At 37.2% G+C, this 22,396-nt stretch overlaps 1 protein-coding gene across 2 annotated transcripts in view; it reads right to left on the bottom strand.

Moving 5' to 3' along the window:
• Positions 1–13,955: 13,955 nt before the first annotated feature.
• Positions 13,956–22,396, bottom strand: part of LOC135218330 (neurotrypsin-like) — a 57,339-nt gene continuing 48,898 nt past the window's right edge. The window contains exons 16-17 of one of the 2 annotated variants that reach the window (XM_064254559.1): positions 17,971–18,047; positions 13,956–17,804 (exon numbers count right to left, since the gene is read on the bottom strand). In XM_064254559.1, the coding sequence (XP_064110629.1) occupies positions 17,579–17,804; positions 17,971–18,047 (303 nt within the window). In that variant the 3' untranslated portion in view covers positions 13,956–17,578. Of the gene's footprint in view, positions 17,805–17,970; positions 18,048–22,396 lie in introns of those variants that run through there. The other variant, XR_010315291.1, reaches the window with a different exon arrangement.

Genomic DNA, 22,396 nt, shown 5'->3' with positions numbered 1-22,396 from the left:
CACTACCTGGGGAAAGAAAAAAAAATAGAATGTTGCATGTTACTCACTTTGGACTCTACTTTAGAGTCATAATTGTAGAAGCAGTTTGTGCGCAAGTTGTGGACTCTACTTTAGAGTCGCTATTCATTAAGCAGTTTGTACCCAAGTTGTGGACTCTAATTTAGAGTCGCTATTCATTAAGCAGTTTGTGCCCAAGTTGTGGACTCTAATTCAGAGTCGCTATTCATAAAGCAAGTTGTGCCCAAGGTTGTGGACTTCTAATTTAGTCGACTATCATAAGCTAGTTTGTGCCCAAGTTGGGTGCGACTCTAATTCAGAGTCGCTATTCATTAAAAACCAGTTTGTTTGTAGCCAAGTTGTTGGACTCTAATTCAGAAGTCGCTATTCATTAACAGCAGTTGTGCCCAAGCTTGTGGACTCTAATTTAGGATCGCTATTCATTAAGACCGTTTGTGGCCCAAGTTGTGGACTCGAACTTTAGGAGTTCGCTAGTTCATTAAGCAGTTTGGTCCGCAACAAGTTGTGGACTCTAATTTGAGAGTCGCCTTTTTTATTCAATTAAGCAGTTTGTACCAAGTTGTTGGACTACTAATTCAGAGTCGCTATTCATTAAGCAGTTTGTACCCAAGTTGTGGACTGGACTAAGAATTCAGGAGTCGCTATTCATTAAATCAGTTTTGTACCCAAGTTGTGGAGTCTTAATTCAGAGTCGCTATTGGTCATTAAAGCAGTTTGTGCCCAAGTTGTGGACTCTAATTCAGAGTCGCTATTGCATTGAGCAGTTTGTACCCAAGGTTGCATATGGGAACTCTTAATTCAGAAGTCGCTATTCATTAAAGCAGTTTGTGCCCAAGTTGTGGAGGACTCTAATTCCAGAGGTCGCTAGTTCATTAAACAGTGTTTGTGCCCAAGTTGTGGACTCTAATTCAGAGCGCTATTCATTGAGCAGTTTCGTACCAAGTTGATATGGACTCTAATTCAAGAGGATCGGCTATTCATTGAGCTGTTTGTACCCAAGTTGTGGAACTCTAAATTTAGAGGTCGCCTTATTCATGAGGCAGTTTTGTAACCCAAGTTGTGGACTTCTAATTCAGAGTCGGCTTATTTCATTAAGCAGTTTGTACCCAAGTTGTGGATCTCTTAATTTTAGAGTCGCTTATTCATTAAGCAAGTTTGTACCCAAGTTGATATGGACTCTAATTCAAGAGTCGCTATTCATTGAAGCAGTTTGTTACCCAAGTTGATTATGGAACTCTAATTTCAGAGTCGCTATCATTGAGCAGTTTGTACCAAGTTGATATGGCACTCATAATTCAAGAGTCGCTATTATCATTGAGCAGTTTTGTACCCAAGTTGTGGACTCTAATTTAGAGTCGCCTATTCATTGAGCAGTTTAGTTTGTACCAAAGTTGTGGAACTCTAAATTCAGAAGTCGTTCGATTCAGTTAAGCAGTTTGATACCCAAGTTGTGGACTTCTAATTTAGAGTCGCTATTCATTGAGCAGTTTGTACCAAGTTGGTGGGACCCTAATTCCAGGAGCTCGCTATTCATTAAGCGTTTTGTACCCAAGTTGTGGAACTGCTAATTTAGAGTCGCTAGTTCATTGCGCAGTTTGTAACCCAAAGTTGTGGACTTCAATTCAAGAAGTCGCTATTTCCATTAATCAGTTTCTGTCACCAAAAGTTGTGGACTCGAATTCAAGAGTCGTATTCATTAAGCAGGTTGTGCCCAAGTTGTTGGACTCTAATTCAGAGTCGCTATTCAGTGAGCAGGTGTACCCAAGTTGAATTATGGACTCTAATAGAGTCCGATATTCATAAGAAAGTTTGTGCCAAGTTGTGGACCCTCTAATTCAGAGTTCGCTATTCATTAAAACAGGTTTGTGCCCAAGTGTGGACTTCTAATTCAGAGATCGCTATTCATTGGAAGCAGGTTTGGTGCCCAAGTTGATATGGCGACTCTAATTCCAGAGGTCGCTATTCATTAAAGCAGTTTGTGCCCCAAAGTTGTGGACCTCCTAATTCAGAGAGTCGATTATTCATTGAGCAGTTTGTAACCCAAGTTGTGGACTCTAATTCCAGGAGTCGCTATTCATTGAGCAGTTTGGAACCCAAGGTTGGACCTCTAATCAGAGTTCGCTATTCATTAAGCAGTTGGTACCCAAGTTGGGACTCTAATTCAGAGTCGCTATTCATTGAGCAGTTTGTACCCAAGTTGTGGACTCTAATTCAGAGTCGCTATTCATTGAGCAGTTTGTACCCAAGTTGTGGACTCTAATTCAGAGTCGCTATTCATTAAGCAGTTTGTACCCAAGTTGTGGACTCTAATTCAGAGTCGCTATTCATTAAGCAGTTGACCCTACCAAGTTGTGGACTTCTAATTGAGAGTCCCTATTCATTAAACAGTTTGTACCCAAGTTGTGGACTCTAATTCAGAGTCGCTATTCATTAAACAGTTTGTGCCCAAGTTGTGGACTCTAATTTAGAGTCGCTATTCATTAAGCAGTTTGTACCCAAGTTGTGGACTCTAATTCAGAGTCGCTATTCATTAAGCAGTTTGTACCCAAGTTGTGGACTCTAATTTAGAGTCGCTATTCATTAAGCAGTTTGTACCCAAGTTGTGGACTCTAATTCAGAGTCCCTATTCATTAAACGTTTCGGTTTTGTGCCCAAGTTGTGGTACTCTAAATTTGTAGAGTCCGCTATTCATTGAGATTTTGTACCCAGTTTTGTGGACCCCTCTATTCCAGAAGGCGCTTTATTCATTAAGCAGTTTGGTGCCCAAGTTTGTGGACTCTAAATTCAGGAGTCGCTATTCATTTAAGCAGTTTGGTGCCCAAAGTTTGTGGGACTCTAATTGAGAGTCCCGCATTCATTAAGCAGTTTTGTAACCCAAGTTGGATCTAATTTGAGAGTCCCAATTCCCAATAAAAACAGTTTTGTACCCAAGCTGGGGACTAACTTGTTTAGAGTCGCTATTCATTCTAACAGTTTGTGCCCAAGTTTGTGTGACCCTCAATTTAGTTGTCGGCTATTTCATGCGGCAGTTTGTAACCCAAGTTGTGGACTCTAATCAGAGTCCCGCCTATTTCATTAAAGCAGTTTTGTACCCAAGGTTGGGACTCTAATTTGGAGCTCTATTCATTTTAACAGTTTGTACCCAAGTTGTGGACTTACTCAGAGCGTATTCATTAAACAGTTTGTGCCCAAGTTGTGGACTCTAATTTAGAGTCGCTATTCATTGAGCAGTTTGTACCCAAGTTGTGGACTCTAATTCAGAGTCGCTATTCATTAAGCAGTTTGTACCCAGTTGTGGGACTGTAATTTAGAGGTCGCTATTCATTAAGCAGGTTTTGTACCCAAGTTGTGGACTCTAATTAGAGTCGCATTCATTAACAGTTTGTGCCCCAAGTTGTGGAACTCTTAATTTAGAGTCCGCTATTTAATTGAGCAGTTTGTACCCAAGTTTTGTGGACTCCTAATTCAGGAGTCGCTATTCATTAAGGCATTTTGTGCCCAAGTTGAACCCACACGCTTCACCCCCTCCCCCCTCTCCGAATCATTCAGCCTTCAACTTTTCAGCCTGGCAACATGCTTTTTAAGCGGTTTTGTTTTAATGTATGGTTTTTTGTATGATCTGTTGAGACTCTTACAGTCAAAGTCGCATTCCTTGTATTTTTAAGATGTGTTGGTTTCTCTTTTAGCCTTGATGGTGAATAATATTCACCACCTTCTGATGACTGGCTGATAATCTCCTTGTCACCCTCTCCTTCTATATGCTGTGGCCGGCTTGCGCCTACGGATTCTGTCTTTTGTTTATTTATTTATTTATTTATTTATTTATTTATTTATTTACTGGTTTATCTGTTCAATAGCTGATCTCCTCTTTCTGTATTTCCTATTACCTCCGGTTACTTCTTTCTAATGGAAACCTTGACTGTCTTTGGAAGCTTGAATTTCAAATCAGTGGCCCCTTTGGTGGACTTGTTCCATATGAATAAGGTTCGTCTTCTGAATAATAAGTTTATTTGCAGTAGGTCAGCACTGAACGACTGATATCAGTTACACGTTTACGTTTTTTCAACCAGAAAGAGAGAGAGAGAGAGAGAGAGAGAGAGAGAGAGATGAGCGGAGGAGAGAGAGAGAGATGAGAGAGAGAGAGAGAGGTGAATAATTATATTTCGTCTAATTTTTTTTTTTATGAAATTCGACTGTATAAAAAATGGGTGCATCCGTAACTTGATTTTCTCAGGTGCGCAGTTAATGTTGATTGATAAATGGAATTTTACTCCTATTTTTAGACTGTCTGCAATTTTTTTTTAATCAGCTGACCCTCCGTGCTGGCTGTTGTTTCGGGAATGGTATTGAAGTTCACACAAAATGTTGCCTAGGATGATTACTTAGTTTACCAAAAGTATCAATGAGCAAACTAAACAATTTTAACACACTATACACACACACACACAAATATATTTATATATATATATATTATTAAATCTATATAAATATATATATATATATATATATATATAAATATATATATATATATAATATATATATATATATATATATATATATATATATATATATATATATATAAATATTATATATATTTGTGTGTGTGTGTGTATAGTGTGTTAAAATTGTTTAGTTTGCTCATTGATATTTATTATTTCAGTAGATAAAACCTATTCACATGGAACAAGCACACCAAAGGGGCCATTGACTTGAAATTCAAGCTTACAAAGAATGTTGGTTTCAACCTCCCACTCCAGGCGCCCCCCCCCCCCCCCCCCACCCCCCCCCCCCCCCCCCCCCACACTGCAGCAGTAACTGATCATGATACAGAGTCGGTGATTATTCGTCGGCCTGGGGGAGGCGCGAAACCCCCGCAACATCTGAGTGGCATTCCACGACACTAACCACTATACCAGGTGACCAGCTAAACATATATACTCTTTTGATGAATCTTAACATTCTATGTCTCCACTTTTCAAAATGTCCTCCATTTTCCTTGTCAGGTACAATGCATATACATATCCATTGTAAGCCTTTTCTTTCTAATGGAATACCATACAAATCCTGGTCAGCCTCTCAAACACACTGTCCTTCCTTTGATCAGCTCTGCATAGCTGATGTTTATCATTGATCAGCTCTGCATAGCTGATGTTTATCATTCTCAACAAAGCTTCAAGACACACTTCTTTTGCTTCAAGATACTCTCCTCATTTACTATGGGCAGATCACAAATTTCGCCTTTTATTCAGAGCTCCTCCCTACAACATATGTCTTCTTGAGGGGTTTGGTGGTCACCTTCTTGACCGTCATATCTGTCTTCCAGTACTGCATCATCCTCTGTATTGCAATAGTACCTCAGATAATCTTGACCTTTCATAACTTACAACTTTCTCTTCCTCACCTCACCTCTTGATGTTAAGCTCCTTCTTTCTACGCTTTCATACACACAGGCCACTTGTATTATTTTGCCCTGTGACCACACCATGGAATTTCACTATAGCAGATTCACATCAACCGTGCATTTGATGTCTAGGCCAATCTCTTACGACGCTCCTGATTGGCTGTTGATAAGCCAATCACAGGGCTGGAAACGCTCAGTCTCTCTCGCGAGTTCACATCAGGATGTATATTTCCACTTCTCTTTAGGGGTACGGCTTTCAAAAGCATCCCTCAGGAGAGGTGCAACATACATCCTGTCTATGTGAATTCTCTCGAGAGAGACTGAGAGTTTCCAGCCCTGTGACTCGCTTATCAACAGCCAATCAGGAGTGTCGTAAGGGACTGGCCTAGACATCAGATGCACGGTTGATGTGAATCTACTATAGCTCCTCACTTGTGCCTTCTGGTGCTGCTGCACCTTTATTCCTATCCCAGATTCGTTCATTTCCATTGTATTTGCTCTTCTCACATTTTAATCAAACATACTGGTGTCAATTATAGTCATTATTGGCAACATTTCCAACCCTTCCGACGCATCCGCAATGTGCTGAAGTAATGCAAGATATGAGAAAAGATACCAGAATATTTTGCTCAACATGTCTATCATGGATAGACAATGTTATTAAATCAAGACTGAATGTACAAATAGTTGAAGATGAAGAAGAAGAGGAAGAGGAAGAAGAGGAAAAAACGAGAGAAAAAATAAACAAAACTGAAATGACAGAAAAAAATAAGGAAAAAAAAGAACAAGATAAAAGTATGGATGCAGATACTCATTGATACTACATATGAGGCAATCAAGCAGCATACATACGAAGAAATAAATTACGACATGACAACACAAAAGAAAATCCCGAAGAAGCTCTACCCAGATCTGAACAATGATGGGAAAGAGGAAAAAATAGACAAGAAAGACAAAGTCTGCAACCGTTTGAAAAGAGGGAATTGCAGATTCGGAGAAAGATGTTACTACAAACATCCTAAGGTATGTCACAACTATGAAATCTATGGTAAATGTGCATACCTAGACGGCTGTGAGGATGATTGCAGAGATCTACATCCAAAAATATGCAAAAACCTAAAAGAAGGAAAAGGATGTAAGTTCGACAAAAAATGTAAATATATGCACCCTGTAGCCATGAATCAAAATCAAATAAATAATCAATCAAATAATAAAATCCAAAATAAGAAAGAAACAAATAAAGAGAGGAACAAAGAATATCAGGTGAAAGAAAAAAAACCCAGCCATCACCGTGATATGCAGTGCCAGCAAAATATTTCCAAGCATCAGCTCCAAGATACAACTCAAGAGATAAGAACTGTATTTATGATGCAAGAGGATATTGCAGATATGGAGAAAATTGCAGATTCAGACACAAAATGAATAATTATGATGAAGGAAGATCAAATATTATGGAAAAGTTGGATTTTTTAATGTCCGAATTTCTGGAAATGAAGAAAAGAACAACATACCAGAACAGGAAAGAGACATGGGAAAATCCTTATTATTACGGGAAAAATCCTTATTATTACCAATATTAAATGAAGGAGAAACCACGCAAACCATCATAGTGATGAATGCGCAGGGTTTAGTTACGAGTAACTCAAAAAGAAAAATAGAGTACTTAGAAGAACTAACCAAATTGAAAAGAAAATAGAAATGAATAATAGTAAGAAACCAGGTATTCCCAGAGACTGGGAATGACGATCAAATAAAAGGGTTCCAAACTTATGGATCAGATAGAAAAAATAGGAATCAAGGGGGAACCGCAATATATGGGAAAGACAAAAAAAAAGGAAAAATATATGAGAAATATAGTAACTCAGAATGTGAACTAATAGCAGTAGAATTTGAATCTGAAAAATTAATGAACATAGTAATATATAGGCCCCCTAATACTAAAGAATTTGACATAACAATAGATAGAAAAATTGGATGATATATGTAGAAATCACAAGGACTGGACTAATCTCCTATCTGGAGACTTTAACTTTCCTTTCGTAGATTGAAAGAACGAATAGGAGATTGTGGTTGTATTTATACATATAAAAAAGAGAGTAATAGTAGTGCAGAAGATAGGAGGCAATTCAAAAAGCTATTAGATATGCTACTAGAATAAAACATTCAACAAATAAATCACCTGCCAACAAGAAAGGAAAATACTTTAGACCTAGTATTTGTGATCGAGGTGAATTATGTTGAAGAAATAATAGTTTATAATGCGAGTATTTCAGACCATAATGTCATAGAATTAACAGTCCATTCCAAAGCAAGTGAAAACAGAGATAAGCAAGAAATGAAAAAGTGGGAAGGATATGGAAAATACAACTTCTACAGTAAAAATATAAAATGGTCAGAAATAAACAAAGAATGAAACAAAGATTGGGATACCATTTTCGTAAGTGATGGCATAAGGGTAAATACAGAGATACTATATAAAATATTAGAGAAAATAGTGGAAAAATATATACCGAAGAAGAAAAGTAAACATCAGTCATGCATACCAAGAGACAGAAGGATCTTGTTCCAGAAAATCAGAAAGTGGAAAAAAGGTCTTGCAAAAGAAAAAAATGCATGGAAAGTTATAGAACTAAAAAGTAAGATAGAAAATGCAGAACAAAAGATTATACAATAAAAAGAAAATGAAAAATGGGACTTGGAAGAAAAAACCCTAGTAAATATCAAGCAAAACCCCAAACTATTACACTTGTACGCGAAAAAGATGAATAAAAGAAGAATAGAAATAGGCCCTCTAAGAATTGAAGGGAGATTAATGAATGAAAAAAAAGGAAATTTGCAACATATTGGCAGAATGATATAATAGGTGAATTCACCCCTAGAACTTTATAATTGAAGATAATGATATAGAAGTAAGGGACGAAAATAGTGAATATTTAGCTGACATAGATATTAATGAAGCTGATATTGTGCAGGCTATTAATGAAATTAAAAATGGAGCTGCTGCAGGGCCTGATGGTGTCCCTGCTATTTTGTTAAAGAAAGTAGTTCATTCTATTGCAAAGCCACTTGCAATATTATTAAGACAAAGTGTAGATACAGGCAAGATTTATGATGAGCACAAATTAGCATATACTACCCCTACTTTCAAAAGTGGATCAAGACTAGAGGCAAGCAATTATAGGCCTGTGAGTCTAACATCACATATTATGAAAGTGTATGAAAGGGTAATGAAGAAAAATATTATGAAACATTCAATAAAAAACAATTTGTTTAATATAGGACAACATGGTTTCGTACCTGGAAAAAGTACACAAACCCAACTGTTAGTCCACCGTGAGAACATATACAAAAATATGAAAAGCGGAAATGAAACAGATGTGGTTTATCTAGACTTTGCAAAAGCTTTTGACAAGGTAGACCATAATATATTAGGGAAGAAAATTAGAAAACACAATATCGTGGATAAAGTAGGAAGATGGTTAAAAGAATTTTTACACAACAGAAAACAGATAGTTATTGCAAACGATGAGAAATCGGATGAAGCTAAGGTAATATCCGGTGTACCACAAGGTATGGTGTTAGCTGCATTACTGTTTGTTATTATGATTGAAGACATAGACAGTAATGTTAAGGACTCAGTAGTGAGTAGTTTCGCCGATGACACAAGAATAAGTAGAGAAATTACTTGTGATGAAGATAGGAACGAGCTACAAAGAGACCTTAACACAGTATATGATTGGGCAAAGGTAAATAGGATGGTATTTAACTCTGATAAATTTGAATCAATAAATTATGAAGACAGAGAAGGAAAGCTATATGCATATAGGGGACCTAATAATGAGACAATCACAAATAAGGAAGCAGTTAAAGACCTTGGTGTGATGATGAATAGGAACATGTTATGCAATGATCAAATAGCAATTCTATTGGCAAAATGTAAAGCAAAAATGGGAATGTTGTTACGGCACTTCAAAACAAGAAAAGCTGAACACATGATTATGCTTTATAAAACATATGTTCGTAGTCCACTTGAATAATGCAATATGATATGGTACCCACACTATCAAAAGGATATTGCACAAATAGAGAGTGTACAAAGGTCCTTTACAGCTAGAATAGAAGAAGTTAAGGACCTTGACTACTGGGAAAGACTACAATCCTTAAAATTATATAGTCTAGAAAGGAGAAGAGAATGCTACATGATAATTCAGGCATGGAAACAGATAGAATGAATAGCCGACAACATCATGGAGCTAAAAATATCAAGAAGAGCAAGCAGGGGTAGATTAATAGTGCCCAAAACCATACCAGGAAAAATAAGGAAAGCACACAGGACATTAATCCACTACGCACCAGCATCAATAATGCAGCGTCTATTCAATGCGTTGCCAGCTCATCTGAGGAATATATCAGGAGTGAGCATAGATGTGTCTAAGAATAAGCTCGACAAATATCTAAACTGCATCCCAGACCATCCAAGAGTGGAAGATGCAAAATATACCGGAAGATGTACTAGCAACTCTCTGGTAGACATTAGAGGTGCCTCACACTGAGGGACCTGGGGCAACCCGAACAAGATGTAAGGTATGGTCTGTAAGGTCTTAAACACATTTCTGGTACAACCACAAGCTTGGTCTTCCAAAACACAATGTATCACACTCCTTCTTCTGTTTGTTTCTTAAATATTTCCCTTCTACTGAAACCATATACCCAAGCACATTTCCACAAACATCCTCTGTAGTCTCATTTATGGCAGCAGTGTCACTCTTTCTTTGTACGTACCTTTGTATTTATACCATCAAATTTATGACTTTTGCACTTGTTCCTGTCCTCCCTCAGATCTAAAAACTACTGAGGCTAGAGTGCTGCAAATAAGATGTTGATCATCCACCCTGCAATCATTAAACATACCAAATTGCAGCCCTCTTAGCTCGGTAGTTTTTTTATTTATTTATTTATTTATTTTTTTTTTTAGGTTAAAGTTAGTCATAAGCGTGCATCTGGCAGTTACAACTGAACGTTAGTGGTTGCCTGAAATATGGGTAAAAGGTCGAGTGGAAGGCAAAGGAAGATGCCCTAGGGCCTCTTCACTTCCCGACGGGTAAACAAACAATGTTACCATAACCTGTTCCACTGCACTGCCCGACGGGAAAGCAAACACTTACCATAACCCGTTCCACTGTACCGACCAACGGGTATGTAGCCAGAACGATGCGATTGTCTGGTAACACTGCTGCTTCAGAAGCGAGAGAGAATATAAACAGCTGGTAGTGCCGATGGGCATGCATGCCTGCTAAAGTGTGGACAGACCATTCAGAAAAGCTTAGGGATATAAAGGCTGTCTTGAAGAAAAAAAGAAGAGTGGTCATGCTAATGTGCAACACCATTCAGAAACAAGTGAGAAAGACTGTACTTAAACACACACACATTATTTATATATATATATATATATATATATATATAGATATATATATATATATATATATATATATATATATATATATATATATTATATATATATTATATCTATATATATATATATACATATATATATAATAACCTGAACTATAGATCTCCTTACACTATAGATCGGTTCATCTCACTTCACAACAAGAACTAAAGAGAGACTACTAAATTGTACTACCCGGACAGAACTCGCCAACACCTTTCATTCGACTTCATTATCATAGAGATGCATTAATGACTGTCCATATTAAGTGGGGCCAACGACTCTCTTCAATTTACGCAGCGAATATATACATTTACAGCGATTTTAAGTATTTCTTTTCATCGATAAGCATTTTTTAAAGCATTTTTTCTGGTTTCGTTCCCGTGGTCTGCAGATCTCGGCTTATTTTCTAATGCGCTGACATTTTTAAAAATCCATTTATTATGATTTGTCCATTTATTTTTGTCATTTTCTAATGATTGACATCTTATTTCTGTTTTCTATTACATAAGTTCTGTTACTTCTTTCAAATGAACACTTTAATATTCTTTGGGATCATGAATTTAAAGTCGATGGCTCCTGTGGGCTTGTTCCATATGAATTGGGTTCATCTTCTGAATAATAATAATAATAATAACAATAATAATAATAATTCTATATTTCCTATTACCTTCTGTTACTTCTTTGTAATGGGCGCCATATTCTTTGGGCTTGTTCTTTATCAATAGGGTTCACCTGAGTATGATAATAATAATAATAATAATAATAATAATAATAATAATAATAATAATAATAATTAATAATAATAAAATAATAATAATAATAATTCTACAAAAATAGCAAATCTAACTTTTCTGTGTTATACGTATCAATATATCCTTGAAATTAGGCCTATGCGCATTTTATACATATAAGCATATCCTTAAACGCGTTGTCACATTCAGCTAGATCTACACACGTGTGGGGAAAAGATATCAATCAGGCGTGGCATATTCATAGTTTCCAAATTATGTTAAGCAAATTAATGGCAGGTAATTATAATAAATTATACGTAAGGCGAGAACACCTGGTTACTGTGAAAGTACCAATTAACAGACATGAAGTGACGTTTCCCACGAGTATTATTAGTCTTGTCCCTCAGCCTAGCTCAAAGGCAGTTAGACCGATGTGGCACGATAACGGTTCATCTGTAAGGCTGGTTGTAGTACCGAATAGCGTAAACTTGACTTAAAATATACTACTACTACTACTACTACTACTACTACTACTACTACTACTACTACTACTACTACTACTACTACTACTACTAATAATAATAATAATAATAATAATAATAATAATAATAATAATAATAAAGTTTCCTAGTCCACTCTCATGAAAAAACTTACATCAGTTTAACACGAGTTCCTCCTTTGAATTAGACCCAAGACCAATTGGAAATGTTGCAAGATTATTCCCCATGGTATCACATTTATATATTTGTATGTTGTGTAAATCTGTCGTATTTATGTAACGTGTTATGGTTGATTTTGTATACATGGTGTTTTGTTATTTTAACTTTGTTTTTATAGTGTTTGTTATTTATTTGATTCACAGGTAGTAGGCTTACTTTTGTGTTGCGTAATCTCGTTATGTGAAAATTGTCCGATTTTGTCATACAAATACTGCCACCTGTAGCCCTAACATTTTCATTTATCATTGTCATCAGCTAGTATATTAATTTTGTTATATTCATACGTCTTATTTTGGTAATTTGTTGCTCTTTAAAGGTTTAATTGTGATAAATTTGGTGTTATTTTTTTTTTTTACAAGGATGGTCATTTGCCTAAACTTCCAAACTGAAACCGTGCAGATCGCCAGTACTTACACAATATCAAACCCTCATGCATATGAATGTACTGTATAATTGAAACCAACCTATATTTTAAATAGATTACCATATTATCAGGATCACTTAATAACTATAGTGGGTTATTTTCCTAGTCGTTCCTTTTATTATACCTCTGTTCAAATTCTCTTTTACCGTCTTACTTTTCACCCTTTCCTAGCAATTGTTTCTTAGTGCAACTCCTTTGAGGTTTTCATCAAGTTACTACATTTCAAGAACCGAGGGATATGATCTTCCTCTTCTATAAATTATGAACATTAAGTATGTTCCTCCTCCCAGTAATGTGTGTCATCATCCCCTCAGAGCATCTAGTGAGTGACTTGACATAATTTTTCCATGGTAATTTGCTGCTATACCTTGGATGTACAAGTACTGAGCCTTTCATTCTTCCCTGAACTATGCAATGTCAGACTTGGTTCCTTTATATATAAGGGATTTTCATCCATCGTGATCCTTATTTTTGAAAAACTGATTCCACAAGGCCCTGTCCTTCAGCTTTGGGTATCAGCAACCTGCCTTCCTCCTTCCAAATTGCTATGTAAGCTACATGATTTGATTTTTTTAAACAGATCAATTACTTATAATCTACAGCCCCTGAGGTGCCAGGGAATTAGATGGATAAGCAACATGGAATACATTAAATATAATTTTGTTTTTCAAATACAGATGCGTCAGTCATATTGTGTCATCCTGAACAACTCTTTTTAAAATCACCTCTTTTATTTAATACAGAAAGTCGAGTACATTTTAACATCCACCCTGCATCTGCCACACACTTTCCTTACTTTTCCTTTACCTTTCTTTCCATTCAACATGGGCTTTGTGTAGCTTAAAAGTCTTCACTACAGTCTCCATTCCACTTTTCTGTCTTTATAAAATCTACTTCATACGCAGGTCAACTTCCACTGGTCTTAGTTTTAGCATTTGCTTGGAGTTTCTTCCATAACTGATGTACCTTATACAGTACCAACATTATCTGAAATTCTTAAATACCTGCCACTATCTTGTGTTATTGTACAGTAACATCATTTGTTTGTCTTCTTATTCTGTCAAATGCCTTCACAACATAACTTGGTTGCCTTATAAAGATTGGCAACTGATGGTAAGAGTACATTTTTTTATTTCAAAAGCTAAACAGCAAATACTGCTGGAGCACTTCAAAGAAACCATACCAGACTTCAGGCTCTTAAAATGAAACATTTCTTCAGTACATACACGTATGCATTTATTTTCGGAAAGTCATTGTAACAACAATATCACATACAAAAGAAATGTTTTCAACTGCCAAACACGCTTAAAGGCTAAATTATTGGTACACATAACATGATACATAGTTACACTGCCTTGATAACAGTGTTCAGTATTCATTAGTATTGTGTTTCACTTGAAAGAACTTTGTTAACTGTAAAGTAATAGTTTTAAGGCAAGGATTACACATTCGACTAAAGATCATCAGCAATTAAAACTGCTAGAGAAATGAAAAAAGTTCCATTGCCTATGATGCAAGGTCATACCTCTCCTTCATCATGTAATCTTTCTATAAGGCTGGCTAATAATGTAAGAGATCAATGCACTGATTTTCAATTCTACCACCAACTACAACAATACCACTTATGTAAACTTGGGCCTAATAAACAATTCTATTATTGAATCATCTTCAAGTTTTCTATTGTTGATTTTTCCCTTAATGGGGTTAGGCTTAAAATGAGTTCTTTCCACCTGTTACCTTTCAGCCGTAACTCCTGTCATGTCTAGGTCTTCCATTACATAGCTCTAGGACTTCCTTGGCCTCCTGCAGGTCGTTGTCCAGCTGCTTCCAAATGTTCCTTATCCATTTTCCTTGCACTTCCAAAACATCTTCATCATTGATATATTAGTCTTTTCTCCAGCCTCTTGAAGCCACATCTCTCCACCAGTCTTCCTAACATGTTCCAAAAATCTCCTCCATTCTCATTGTCAGTGTCCATGTTTCTGCTGAATAGAGTAGTTCCGGCCTTTCCTGATTGCATTTTAATTTGCTCGTAATTTAGCCATACCTATCATTTAATCCATGCTTCAGCTACTCCCTTTCTTACTGCTTTCTGAGTTTCTACTCAACAGTCTATGTTGTCAGGGTAACAGAAATGATCTATCTCTTCTAAGACCTGCCCATCTATCACACGGTTCTCGACTCCCTTCTCTTCCCATGTGTGCACTTGATAGACTGTGGACATTGAAAGTCTCTTACTCCATGTACATTTTGTAATCCCTAACACCTTTCCCTCAACCACAAGAACACTTTCATTATTGTATGCTTTCCTTTGCTTCCTTCCATGTCACTCCAAGCATTCTTTTGCCTTGTGTGATTTTCTAACCACTTTCAAATTCTGCTGTTAGAACTAGGCTACTGGGATTACGCTGTTCCCAGGGGCCACCTGTTTTGCACTTCTTTGTAGCTTCTTTATTTGTCATGATAGAGTGCAAAGGACTCACTGCCGATCCTTAATGGACGACATTATTTATCTGATAATCTTTTGACGCACCTGCAACAGTCTTCAGATTAAAACTAGTGTTTAGGTAGGTAGAGTAACATTACTAGGTATACAAGACTTTTCAAGATCCAAAATTCTGTGGTATGTATAATCTCTTTGAGCGGTACTTTTCCCTGCAGTTTACTCATTGTAAAGAATGCTTCTCTTGTTGGTATCTTGCATGAAGCCAAACTGACAATTATCAGTTTAGACAATTTTTCTCAGTCTTTCCTCTAGCATCTTTACACTCTTCATAACAGGCTTATGTGATCTTATTTCTACGTAACTTTCACACTGCAGTGTATCCGCATTTCCTTTGTATACCATTATTTTATGGCTCTTCTCCCTTTCTTGGGTCCTATCTCTCCTTACATCAGGTTTTCATAAACTCTGAGTAAGCTCATGAATGACTGGCTCTCCTGTTGCTTTGATAAAGTCACAGCCTATTACAGATTGTCTAGGAACTTTTTTCTATTTTCATCTTCAACAAGGATCGTTTTAACCTCTTCAACTCTCATTCCCTCTAGTGGACCTTCTGGCATACCAGTATCCTCCCATTCATATTTGTTTTCTTCAATCAGGTTTTCAAAATACTGTACTGCATACCTCCTTCCAGTATACCTCTATATTTTCAACTATCTCCTCATTTTCATCTTTTAAATGCTTTTCCCAATCTACCTTTCCTATCTTTCCACAACCACTTTTATCAAGCATATACTACTAGTCTCTTTTTTTTCCCTCCATTATATTGAGATTCAGGTCCATACCTCTCAGCTCCTATTCTTAATCACTACATACATCCCTGCTTTTTTTCATGTGGGCCCTCTTCCAGAGCTTGAAGGTTTCTTCTAATCAAATGTTTTTACATCCAGATTCTAACCTTGTCCAGATGTCTCCTTGCATATTTCCTCTGCTGCATTTAAAGTACTTCTTTTAGATGCTGACATCAAATTAAAACTGTTCAATACAGACAGAAAAAAAAAGTGTTTGTATATTTAATTAAAATCACTAACCCAAGCTTTCATCTTTAAAAAGATCTCAATATTATTGGCCAGCCCTATCATAATCTAAAATTGTGACTCGGTGGTCCGGGTAAACTGTATAATGAAAATTTGCATAATATTCAAAGAAAACATCAAGTTAAGGAAGTAAACAATGAATCTGTAGCTTTCAAATACTTCTTTGTCCTCTCTCCTAATTAAAATATCACACTACCAAAAAAAAAAATCCTCCTAAGCAAAGGAAAAATTTAATATTATAAAATTAGCCAACTTGATCATAGGTAGCTAGAGATAACTGATATAAAAATACTATCATGGCACAATTTACCTACTAGATAAAATCTTAGATGAAATATATAGACAGCAAAACAATAATTATTATGAAAATAAATATCACATTAGTAGAAAGAAAGAGAGAGCAAAAACTTATGATGAGTACATGAGGCACATAGGAAACATGGGGCGCTGACCATAGAAAATGGAGGAGATTCTGAAAGGGTGACCATCAAATGTTAACGTCCATAACCAGAGCACAGGGAGAAGACTGTTTTGTGAGTGAGGAAGTGGAAGAGAGATGTGGAATTCAGTGGCTTAAAAGCAGACTGAGATCAAAAGACTAGGATGGTTTAGAGATGTGATGAGGAGGGATGATGAGCATATAGTCAGAATAGCAGTAGATATAGAAGCAGTAAAACAACAACCTGCAGGAAGGCCCAGAAAATCATGGAGAGGGAATAGATAAAGACCTAGAACTAATGGGAGTTCAGAGATGAAGTGCAAGGGGCAGAGAAAGTGGAGACAGTTCACTGCATATCTGACCCTGTAAAGGGAAAACCTGAATTGCACAAAACCACTAGGCAGGAGTAAATATTTTTCAATTGAGCAAGTTTAAGCAAACCGTAGTAACAGAAAAACGACAAAAGATTGACAGCAAGTCTCACTGACAAGCAAAACAACATTCTACAGTCTACCCAGAAACCTAAACGATTCAAAAGGAAAATATGAATGACATTATGAGTAAACATTATATGTCACTGAATTTATTCTAATGATAATACATTCTGCATTGCCTGATACTACCAAAATCATTGGTAAATAACTGCCTCGAAATGAAGAAAATATTTTGCGACCTGATAAAAATGAGTGATAAAAGGACATACTGTTTAACACGTTCTGACCTTTTTATCTTTTACACAAAAACATCTTCATAACCACCTCTTTTAGAGTTGCATGTCTTCATGGTGTGACTAGCCAAAGAATCCTCTTTGCAAATAAAACGCTAAAACTGTTCATAAACCATAAGTTAATATTTCAGCGCTTTTTTGAAGTACGAGATCTTGGGTATGGATTAGTAGAATATTGAGATCTAGAAGTTGATTTGTGCCCTTGCATCTTTGCTTTTCTTTCAATGAATGAGTATGTTACAGAGGTAGGGTTGGAAGCACTGGCACCTACATCAGGCGTGAGGCTGACTTTCAGATTATCTTCTTCAAGTAACTTGAGCTTGGCTTCTAATGCTGCTATCTTGCTCTTTTTACTGTAAAGAGAAAAAATGATTACAAGTTGAATAAAAAAAGGATGATTAGTATTACATGGCAAGTACACCATTAGCACAATAAGAAAAGAAAACAAATCCTCCATAAAAGAGGAAAACCATTTATGTGAGCAGGAAAAATTTTTTAAGAGACTGTTATAGTACATACCTAATTTGACTAGATTCTGCTTTCCCTCCACTCAGTATAGGAGGGGCTGGTTTCTCTTTACTTCTTTCATATACACTCTGAAATTAATCAACAAAATGAACAGAAAGTTAATATATAAGATAAAGCTGTTAACTACCTTTCAATTAAATACCTAATAGTGATACATTTTATTACATAATACACCCACACTGCTGTAGAGATATGTCATGATAACTGATCTTATAAAATTATATGTTTGAAAGATAATTTGCATTCTTCTAGACATATACAATATCTTAACTTTCATTTAGATATGTATGTTTTAGTTAGATATGCCTTTGCTAAAACCTGGTCTAGTTTGAAACAATGTACCAAGGTAGTTAACTCGCAGCAAGCCTTAGGTAGGGGGATCACCAACTAATTTGTTTGTTTTTATTCACTTTTTCCTTCAACAACAGGAACAAATGAGAAGTTGGTTAGAGTCTACAAGAATATTGGAATATTAAAATATGCCTTTTATAAGGAGACATTCTTTGTGTGAACGGTATTTCCCAAAGAATATAACTAGTATTCTTCCCACTTAGAAATTCCAGCATCCTAGTCACATTCATGATCAAAAGGAAGGATGACTCCTTTAACCTCTTATACAGACTAGCATACTGGCATATGTGTTGTAAAGGTGGACAGGACTATGCCAGAGCTTGGCTTTCTTATACCCTTATTCTAGATAATCATTAGAATCCAGATTTTTCCCACTTGTTACCCAACTGCTAGTTCGAAGGGCAGAGCTATTATTACAATAAGACTAGAGATTATAATACTTTACTACCCAGATGCCACTTCAACTAATTAAGAGGGAGACAGAGGGAGTAGTCACCGAGTACAAAGACAGTCAGAGATAGGTTTTTTTTTTTTTTTTTTTTTTTTTATAACTTACCTGCATTTTGGCCAGGCAAGCACATGCAGAGATGTGGATCCTAGAGAGAGAGAGAGAGAGAGAGAGAGAGAGAGAGAGAGAGAGAGAGAGAGAGAGAGAGAGAGAGAGAGAGAGAGCATTCATTCTTCATACATCTAACCTGTAGTCACCCAAAAGCCACAGGCAAGTTGCTTTTCATCCAATGGTGCGTGGCTCATTACAAAACACAATGAGAAGCCGTCACAGTCCTAAGGAGACAGCATCCATGGATTTATAAGTGATGTTCTTGAGAAGAAAAAAAAAAGTAAAAGTATCCATGCAGAACAAGACACCTGCCCTCAGTATCTGTGTCACTGAGGAGTTCTGGAATGCCATGAACCCCTGACTACTTAGATCCTTACCTGGTGGTTGAAAAATCAGAGACATAACCTAAAAAAGATCAAAACTATGCTTGTGAGTGCCTTCATTTTGTGCCTGCCATTACTAATGGTCTTCAACACAACAGTATCTCATTTTGACCCTTGCCTATGAAATGGACGGAGGTTTGCATAAAGCTCTCAAATCTCTTGTAAGGGACTAATGCGTTCTGAGTTTTTACCACAAACACAGGAACTACACCAAGTAAAAGAAGCCATGCAGCTCACTTATTCTCTTTGCCAACACAAAGGCTCACAGAGAGACAGTCTTGACTGTGACACTCCAGTCTAAAGCCTCCCTTAGCGGCTTATACAGAACTTAAAAGTCACGTCACTCGGAAAGTCTGAGTTTGCAAGGTCAAGATACTTTGTCTGCTGCTTGGGCTGGAGGTCCTCCTTTCCCAGTTTCCTACAATCTCAGATCGAAGGATGCCAGGATCTGAAGATCATAGAAATACTTTAGCAGATGCATCCCATGCTGATTCGAAAGTGTATGCTTGCATGGACACCTGTGATGCATTGACAGTTTTGAGCATACAGCATCAAACTAGAGACTATCTAGTCACAGACAAATCAAGAGGTACTCCTGAGAGTTCTTATGGATCCATATCTGTAAATTCATACTTCTCCAAAAATACAACTAGGAATGTATATACGTATTGCCAATTCACTTAAGATAAGGCCACAGCACCTCCTGCAAGTCCTTCATCTCATTACAATAACTCAGAATAGTAAGTACTATAGCTGCAACAGGAGAGGCAGGAACAGAAGGACCAATGGTTGTAGCAGGCATGGCCATCATACTAATCATCATCCTGTTTCGAGTTGAGCAGGTTCAGCACTGTCCAATGAAAGCATACCGTCCTTGTACCGACCGATGGGTGAACATCCAGGTACTTTCTCGGTGGTAGGGGTAGCGGCCTTTGCAAAGGCATTGTTGCTTTAAAAAGATATCAATTGTGCCTTTTTAATTTGGTTTGCCTTTCAACCATACTTCTTAAAGTGTGCAGATGTGCAGATCACCAAAACAGGCAACGAACACAGTTTAAGAGATAGCATACACTCCTGAGTCCTGACCCAAGTAAACTGAACAAACAGAATGAGGATCAATGTTCATGAGTGACACATTGCGTCTACACATCCTGTCATGCTCTAAATACCTACACTAGTCATACTTTTTCCAGAAGAATTAGATAATAGTCATTCTTACCAGAAGCAAAACAGTCCAACAGTAAGACAAATTTGTAAACAACTATTGGCACGTTTACAGCAAACATCTTAATAATTGGATGGCTGGAAAAAATAAAAGAAATATGATATTGTTATGATACAATAAAGTTTGTTCATACTTACCTGGCAGATATATATATAGCTGTATTTTCTGAAGTCCGACAGAATTTTAAAAACAAAAAACTTCCGACACACGCAGTGGTTCAGCCAGGGGTGGATTGATACCCCATTACCGCCGCTGGGAGGCGGGTATCAGGAACCATTCCCATTTTCTATTCATAATTTTTATTTCACTGTCCCCTGAGGGGAGGTGGGTGGGTACTTGATTCTTATATATCTGCCAGGTAAGTATGAACAAACTTATTGTATCATAACAATATCATTTTGTTCATGAAACTTACCTGTCAGAATATATATATGGGAGCTGAATCCCACCTTTGGAGGTGGGAAGGGACAGAATAGAAGGATTTTGGAAAACAAATGCATGCAGATGATTTACATCTTGGTTCCACCTGTTAGCATAGCTGGCTTCGTGGTTACTGCCACGTAAGTCTGCTTGTGCTACTAGAGTTGCCAGCGAGGTAGAGACCTATATAGCTGGTGCACTCCAGATGATCTGTCAACAGGGGCGAGACCACGACGTGACTAGACCATATTGACCATACCATGAGGGCTAAGAAGTAAAATAAATATATATATATATATATATATATATATATATATATATATATATATATATACTATATATATATATTATATATATATATATCACCACCTGACCAACCTAGCCAAGTTAAGGTGGTTTTAACTAAGGCTTAAGAGTTAAGAAGTCGCCGTTGTCGGCGACTCAACAACTAAATTAAGAGCTCTTCCTAACATTTTCTACAGGATAGGATGAGTGGTACTTCTTGCCCCCAAGATTGTGTGCAAGACACGTATGGCCCTAGCGAGCAGCAGATCTCATATGCCATCTTCACATCTCGCAGGGAGTGTGAAGTGAACACAGAGTTGCTTCGCTAAAACATGGTACTCAGGATGTTGCTGAGTGCCATGCTCTGTTGAAATGCTTCCGAGGCCGCGCCCTCACCTCGTGAGCATTCAGATAAAAAGATTTCAAATCTTTGTGCAAACACAATGAAGGAGCATTTTTGAAAGAACTCCTTAACACTAAAGCCAGGGTGTTCTTCGATATGGGCAAGTCTGGTCTTTTTCGGAACACTACAGATTGCCCGAATGACTTCGACTTTCTTGAGTTTTATGTAGATAAAACTTGAGAGACCCGACAGGGCACAGGACTCTCTCTGGCTCCTGCCCACTAACTTGTGCCATCCTTGCTTCCAAGCTCCTGGCCCAAGGACAAAACGGGTTTCCATTCTTAGGGCACAACGGAAGGCTTAGAGAGCACACCGCCTTGTGTTCTCTAAAGCCAAAACTTGTGACGATGGCTTAAAATTTCACTAACCCTCTTTGTCGTATCTAGGGTGGTTAGAAGAAGGCCTTCCTGATCACATGCAAGAAGTTAACAGGTAGGAGAGGTTCGAATGCTTTGACATCAAGAACTTCAGACTACGTCTAAGTTCCATATTGAAAGCTTCGATCTGGACATGCACAGTCAGTCCGTCTGTACTAAAGTCAGGTGACCGACCAGTTGACCAGTCATGACGAATCAAGGACAGCAAGGCTGTACCCTGAAGACCATAAGACACTATTCTTCGCTGAAGGATGAGTGTCTGGACTGCCTGGGCGATTCAGGTCTAAGCAAACCTTGGGGGTGTATCAACCGCAACCCAACGTCGTCTCGAATTCAACTCCTGACTCGAGCTTCTGGGTGCCAGGAGAAAAGGACGAGGAGCAAAAAGGCGATTCAGTCCCGAAGGAAGAATGC

Source organism: Macrobrachium nipponense, chromosome 9 (assembly GCF_015104395.2).
Source record: "Macrobrachium nipponense isolate FS-2020 chromosome 9, ASM1510439v2, whole genome shotgun sequence".
Classification (NCBI taxonomy): domain Eukaryota; kingdom Metazoa; phylum Arthropoda; class Malacostraca; order Decapoda; family Palaemonidae; genus Macrobrachium; species Macrobrachium nipponense.
The sequence above is the reverse complement of the archived record's forward strand: the minus strand, read 5'-3'. Positions and strand labels throughout refer to the sequence as shown.